General features: G+C 43.0%; 1 protein-coding gene across 2 annotated transcripts in view; it reads right to left on the reverse strand.

Moving 5' to 3' along the window:
- scg3 (secretogranin III) overlaps nucleotides 1-4,239 on the reverse strand; it is a 12,863-nt gene extending 8,624 nt beyond the window's left edge. The window contains exons 1-7 of one of the 2 annotated variants that reach the window (XM_023408769.2): nucleotides 3,827-4,239; nucleotides 3,016-3,068; nucleotides 2,806-2,848; nucleotides 2,388-2,603; nucleotides 855-997; nucleotides 358-516; nucleotides 39-273 (exon numbers count right to left, since the gene is read on the reverse strand). In XM_023408769.2, the coding sequence (XP_023264537.1) occupies nucleotides 39-273; nucleotides 358-516; nucleotides 855-997; nucleotides 2,388-2,603; nucleotides 2,806-2,848; nucleotides 3,016-3,068; nucleotides 3,827-3,929 (952 nt within the window). In that variant the 5' untranslated portion in view covers nucleotides 3,930-4,239. Of the gene's footprint in view, nucleotides 1-38; nucleotides 274-357; nucleotides 517-854; nucleotides 998-2,375; nucleotides 2,604-2,805; nucleotides 2,849-3,015; nucleotides 3,069-3,826 lie in introns of both variants that reach the window. The other variant, XM_023408768.2, reaches the window with a different exon arrangement.
- Nucleotides 4,240-7,200: the final 2,961 nt, after the last annotated feature.

A 7,200-nucleotide genomic window follows, 5' to 3' on the forward strand; every position in this document is an offset into this window, starting at 1 on the left:
CAGACGGGGGGTGGGGGGTGGGGGGGTGTAGTTTTTACCTGAGTTGAGGCTCCTGAGCAGACGGTAGAAGTTGGGGAAGTACTGCAGGTCCTGGAGCCCGTCCTCCGGGCTCACCTCGTTGCCTTCCTCCGTATCTTTGTCCCAGGTGTTGTCTGCTGCGTCGCCCCCGTCTTCTTCAGCGTCCCTGTCCACCTCGTCCTCAATCACGTCGTCATCTTCTTCCTCATCCTCCTCGTCTTCGTTGTAGCGGCGCCTGGGTGGCTCCCATGTGTCCTGGAAATGCCAGAGTTTTTGTTGTTGTTTTCATCCTTATTGTTATGACTATTATCATTACCATCACTGCTTCGCAGGTTTTACCGTGTTTGCGTCTGAGCCCTGGTCGTCCTGCTCTCCCTCGGTGTCTTGGTCGTTGGTCTCAAGGTCCTCAATCTCGTTGTTCTTGGCGTTTTTGGTGATGAGATCCTGGAGAGCCTCGGCCACCTGGTACTCCAGAGTATCTGCCTGACTATCAGTGATCTACAGAAAGACAAAGAGAAAGTGTGTGTGAAGAGTCGTGTGTAACACCAAGATGTGGGAGAACAGAACAACATGTATTGACTGTAAACCTCCATGTATCACTGTCACTGAGAGATTCACCTCAGGGAGCCATTTGGACTCCGCCAAACTACTTATTGAGTGTCAAAAAGGTCATTCACAACCAAAAACATGGAAACTAAAAGCACAATTCACACATCTCTGGGAGTGCAGAGAGGGAGAGAGAGAGAGAGAGGAAGGGTTCCTATTGAGAAAGTGACACGCTGCGTGCTCTGTCGATCGCACGGCAGGATACAAAGAATCCAAAACTCACAACCTACCAGCCCCAGTTTGAGCAGTTTGGAGACGATCCTGTCGAACACCCCTCTGTCATCCTCCTCGTAGATCTTGTTTGCAATCTTCTGGACGATGTCTTCTGCTGTGAGCGGAGTGCCGTCCACCTGACGGAAGCTCTCTGGGTCATCTAAGAGGCGACAAACATGTTATCAAACTTTCTAATGATTGCTCTTTACGTGTGTGTGTGTGTGTGTGTATGTGGGGGGGGGGGGGGGGGGGGGGTTGACTAATCAAATTGATAATATTCCTGAGTATTTTCTTTTCTTACTTTTCTGAATTTCCAACAATCAAACAGAACAAACTCTGTAGAAGATTTCATGGATTCATCTTTTCGACTCCTTCTCTGTCTCTCTACTGTACCATGAATGTTAAACCTGGAGGTTTGTTTAGAGGATGTTTTTTTAGAGGATTTTTCAGTAATAAATGATCCGTCCTCTCCTCTGCGATCCAGTCCTCACATTCCACATATCTCTATCTGCATTACTAAGTACAAATGTGCAGTTGTTACAGCTTGACTCTTACATAACACCCCCCTCCGCTGCTTCACACAATCCACACACACCATAAAAATAAATACTTTTGCCTGTATTGGCAGGTTGAATCATCAGTGATGTACTTTACCTTGAAACAAACGGGCCTATTTCTATCTCCCTCACAGGAAATAAGACATGAAACCCAGGCTGCGCTCGCCAAATTTAGATATCGAGTAACCTGACGAGCTGCTTGTCATTGCCGGCCTGACCGCGTGAATCGATTAAGTGTAGCACTCAGCTCTTTGCGTCTGAGTCATCTCACCTCAGAGGCTCTATGCTGATGATCGGAGTGAATATCAAATTACATGCGTATACAGTGAAATGTGTGTTAATGAAATCTATTGTGGGTAAAAAAATCTACTTAGATGTCCAACATATAAATGTGTTTTAAATGAACTCACAAATATGAAATCAAGGCTAAATGAAGGACTGTATTGGGGCCAAAAAGAGTGACAGTAGGATATTGGGGGCACATAACAAAAAATTGGCCACATATGATAATAATATTTTTGACTGCATCTTTACCATTGTACTTTTCATACATTTTCCCATATGAGATGGAGATGATATTTGTGTCAAAAATCCAATCCCATGCATTTACAAGCCTCCTGTATAGAGACACAGTGGGCTAGTGTATGCTTTCACGACCGCAGTGTCTGAGAGGGAGAAGATAATCTTTCTCTCTGGCATGCACGTGTTCTTTCTTTGACTCTTTCTATCCGTCTCTGCTTATCCCCATCACCCGCACGTGTTTTCTCTGCCTACTCTTTCTTAAAATGTCTGCCTGGTGTCCTGCCAGTGATAGACAGGAGCATGCAGCATGAGGCCTGCCCTTGGCGATAGGGGTAAAGGTCAAACACGCAGAATGACTCACACCCAACACAGAGGTCAGTGGCTAACCCACTGCACCTTTGCCAACAATGCCAGGACAGGGCCTGTTAGACCAAGGTGCATGGTGACAGGTGTGCGTACCCTGGTACTTGCCGTCGTCCATCCCGTTCTTGGTGGAGTCGTAGTCCTCAGCCAGACGTCGGCTCTTGGTGGAATCTGATTCATCAGGAACGTACTGATCCTCATTCTTGACTGGTACTTCAGCGTTCCCCTTTGATTTTTGGCCCTCAGCCAGCGACTTGAGCACAGTCAAGTCATCACTGTCCTGCTCTGGCTCTGTGTCCTTGGCGGCAGTGGGACGTCTGCTCTCTGAAAGGCAGCAGAAACAAAATGATCATACCGGGGGGAAACACAAATGGGTGGGATGAACTCCTCTCGCATAAATGTGGTTCTAATAGTTGTTATTTCTCAGTACAGATGCAACCTGTTTTACTGGAAGTGCTGCAACATGAATCCACTCAGCAGACGGAAGTAAAGTCATTAATTGATTGGGAATAAAGTTTCCTCTTACCAGCTGACTGGACTGCAGCCTTCACGCTGTCTGCCTCAGCGATCTGAGGAAATGACAAACATTAAACAAATCATTTCCACCCAGGATATTAGCTCTGATTAATAATGTTTGCCGGGATAATACCTAGGTTGTTTGACTGACCATAAAGCCCATTTGGCCGGATATTGGATGAGAAAACTAAGTGTGGGACATAGAGACAGAAGGGCTTACCTGCTCTTGTAGTGGTCTCTCTTCTGTCAGCTGTCTATTGTACACAGTTTTATCTGCAACAGAAAAAAAATGCATGCAATTACTAAACTACCCAGGTGTTGTAGGTTACAAGTGTAAACTGCACTTATATAAAAAGGCTTTGAAATAAATCTCTGATGATAATCTACTTATATCAAAAACTGTTGCAATTTTGATTCATTATTTTTTGTTCATTGTAATTTAATGCATTTTTTGCTTTCAGAGTTCCATGTGATCGTTTCTGCTCTCCTAGCTCACCACGGCAAAGGCAGAGCTTAATCGGATTATCAAACAAAAGATTAAACTGCGGCGAAAATAGATCACAAGCGGCCTAGGCGTCCAGGCCAGTCACTGCTGAGCTGGAGCTAAACTTTAAAGGCGCTGCTATTTGCTTTTCATTTCTTTTTTTCTTTCTTTTTTTTTTTTTGGTCAGTCAACTGAATTTGAATTGGAGATCCTGGAACAGATAACAATTCATTATAAAAAATCCAATAATATTCCCTAAACTGCCCATATATCTACTATCTCTGCAGAAATTCATAGATTCTTGATGTTTGTCAGTGATTAGATTTTGAACCTGGTAGTAGTCTCGTTCCTTTTTTTTCAGGCACCATGTGCGCTGAATAGACTTTTAAGATCTTATTACACTTTGTGGCGTTTGTAAAATCTCCTCTGTAATCACTGACTGCCTCCGGTAACAGTTTCCTCTAACATTTCTACAGAATTCTTGCAAAAATAGCTTTCCAGAACAAGATTGCTATTATCACACGGTTAGAGGCGATGGCCAACTCACCATCCGTTGAAGCTGTAGGTGTGGGGAAGGCAGATATCTGGCTCACTACATTCAGGGCTAGAAGCTGGAAAAGGACGAAAAGGCCAACGTATTTAGACGCCATCCTGAAATAAGATTTGTCGGAGTGTCCAGGAGAAAGATCTCTCCCCGTGGTCTGGTTCCCTCCTCCAGGAGAAAAGTGCTGAATGTGTGGACAGCTCCGCTCCGCTCCAGCCGGCCGCCGGCGCTGAAACTGCCGCGGAGAGTGCACCTTAGGTACCCGCTCTGTCAGACGCACCGGGCGGGGATACGTTGGCCAAATCTCCGCTGTGCAGTGGAGCTGTTGACGAGCCGCGGTGCTGAAACCAGGTCACCTCTCTATAATTATAACGAGATAAGCAGTGAGGCTCTTCAAGCCCCGTGTGAGCTACAGCATCACCTGCCAAGGCAGTAATAGAGCCCTTTACAACAAGACCTGCCCCCTCTGTCGTTACAGAGGAGGAGGAGGAGGAGGAGGAGGAGGAGCAGGAGGAGGAGAACACTGCAAAAAGTGACCATGTTACCAAGACAGTTCAGAGATTGTTGAGCCCTAAAATGTTATATTTCCATTGTTAATCAGGGGAAACAATATATGAAAGCTACTAAAACATTATATATATTTCTATTGCCAAAAGATTAATTAATTACGATAAAACAAGAAGAGTTGTTTGGATTGAACATTTTCAACTATCTATTCTTTCAGAAATATCATGTGCGATTGCAGTGCAATTATTTTAAATCGTTTGCTTATTGTTAACCCACAACATTGCCGAAGGGGCAGGAGAGTAAACAAAATGCAGAGCTGCGTTATTTTTTTTGCAGCGTTTGAGCAGAAAATCCACCCATTCCGTGCGTCACACTCGACCTGCGTCATGGTTGTAGATCTTCCACTGCCCAGTCAATAGCAGCCGTTATTTAAATAGCAAACAATTAGGCACATATACAAAGGGCCGGTTTTATGACTGCTTTGCTTTCATGAGATCAGTGTATCGCCAATTAGATGTAGGTTTACGTCTCTTGAGGATGATTCTGCAGCTGTTATTAGCCTCAGTTTCCAGTGGACTCCAGGTCCCAAAGTGAGGCTCTTAACAAAATGAAGGGGTTTAATTTCCCGCTGCTTGTATTCGACTTTAGCAAAAGGGACTGCAGAGGAAAACTTTGTTCGATTGAAAGTCTTCTCCTATCTGATGGTCCTGCATCTACTATAAAATCCCTTTCCATAAATAAAAAAAAAAGCATATTAAATATGAGTTAAAATGAAATGTCATCATGAAAAGGCTTGTAATCTATAGTACATTAACCACGTATTTAATTTCACACAGGGTGAAAGGAAGAGGTGGGGAATAGGAATCAATCACAGCAGGCTCCCTGGGTGACAGGACATGATCTAGATGATGTAGCACATCACTGTTAGCATGCTGTTAATGTTAATCCTCTGGTTTATGAAAGCCTTATGTCTGAGATTAAAATGCATCCTGGTCAGCGAATGGACACTCAGAGGAGTCATTTCACCTCACACCACACATTTGTTTGTCATCATGACATGCAGTAAAGAGCTTTAGAGATGATCTCTCTTCACTTCAGCGCATTTCCTTGTGGTAGCAGAGCAAGTGATTTAATGCTGTTCACTGTCGTTTCCCCACACAGTGTGTAGGAGGAGTGAAGTTTTGTTAGCTTTCACCCTGTCCAGATTTAGTATCATTGTTGGCTGGCTGTGTGCCATTACTGGGTTGTGTGTGTCTTGAGTCTATTACAGTTCGGCTTGCTCTAAGATGCATACAATAGAATACAATACATTACAACATGATGATGCCAAGCTCTGTCATGTGATATGATACAATACTCCTTTCTGACAGCAGACATATTTGTCATGGTAGGAAAAGCACAGGTGTTAATAATAATGTTACCAACAGCCTCATTTTATTCAAGCAAAATGCACATTATCAGTAACCTGAGACCAAAGCAGCTAATCATCAACAATTTTATTTTCAATTACTCTGGCTGATTAGACCTCCAGTCAGGTTGAGGCCGTGCAGGGTCCAACAAAACTAACAGAAAGAAATCAGTTCAGCTCAGTTTGTACTCGCCCAGAGTCCTGAGAGGAGCTCTAATCGTAAGTGAAAACACTTGTGTGGGTGTGTAGAGCCTTTAAGGGAATTAAAGTCAAATTTGTTATGATACAATATCATAATTTCAATGTTGAAGGCTTCGGCAAGTGAAGACAAGGATAGTATACACAGGATTTATCAAGCAGTAAGCATTGCATTCACTTTAGTTCTATTAATAACAGGATGGACAATTAAAGGTTAAGTGTAGGCAGCTTTGTTCATGAAGGATCCAGCACATGAAATGAAACATTTTCAACAGTGGGCAGGACAATGAATAGCATTTACTGACTCTTAATGAAATAACAGAGGACTTTCAGTTAATTATACAGTATAATACAACAACAACAACACATGGCCTTAAAAGATAATCCATCACCTCTTTGTTAGTGTCAGTGTTTTCGGGTCGTAGCATAATGTAAAGTGATCCTGGTATTTTGTATTCCCTGAGAATATACCAAGGATATGTGTATTCATCAAGCAGTCATCATTTGTTTGACACGTCGGTAGAGTTGGTTTATCAGTTAAGAAAATCCCATTGTAACACTTAATAATAATATAAAGACTCGCTGTACCATCACATCATCTTTAAATATTGTCCACATTTAAAAGTGTGCTATTTTAAGATTGCAGAATCTGCCCTTTCACTGTGCCCTGTGCAGTGCAGGATGGGATGTTTGCCACCTTCTGTGGCATGACTGTACTTCCTGTCCTCTGCCTGCCTCAGCAGTCTAAGACCAGGAGCACTGCCAAGAACCGGCCTTTCAGATACTCTAGTGTGTCTAGTAGGAACACCAAAGGACACGTCCAAGGAATATCATGTAATCATCCATAATAGTGATGACTGACAAACGGATCGGCTGTCAGAGGGGCGATTATGAGGATGTGCAGTAGTGCAAATTTTCTTCAGCTTTACATAGATTTGTTTTGAGTATTTTTCCCTCATATTTGATTTTTCTCACTGATCTTCTCTGTGTCATGCACAACATGTACTACACTACTGACATCTTGTGTATATTAGCTGTAATTACACTCTCTCAAAAACTTAATTCCATGGAGAAAATAGTTTGCCAGTTTCCACCCCTGAGAAAAAAAGGATATTCTCAAGGACTTCCTGACCTCTGATACAAAAACATCTCTTGTAAACAGCTGGTTTTGGTCTAATTGCACTCTCTGCTTATACACATACTTTTTTTCCCAATAAATACTGCACCAGTTCACTCTTCGTTTACCACAAGTTGTTCTAAACTG

Source organism: Seriola lalandi, unplaced genomic scaffold (genome assembly GCF_002814215.2).
Source record: "Seriola lalandi dorsalis isolate HSWRI2012SDOR001 ecotype SW California unplaced genomic scaffold, Sedor1 jcf7180002054372, whole genome shotgun sequence".
Taxonomy (NCBI): Eukaryota; Metazoa; Chordata; class Actinopteri; order Carangiformes; family Carangidae; genus Seriola; species Seriola lalandi.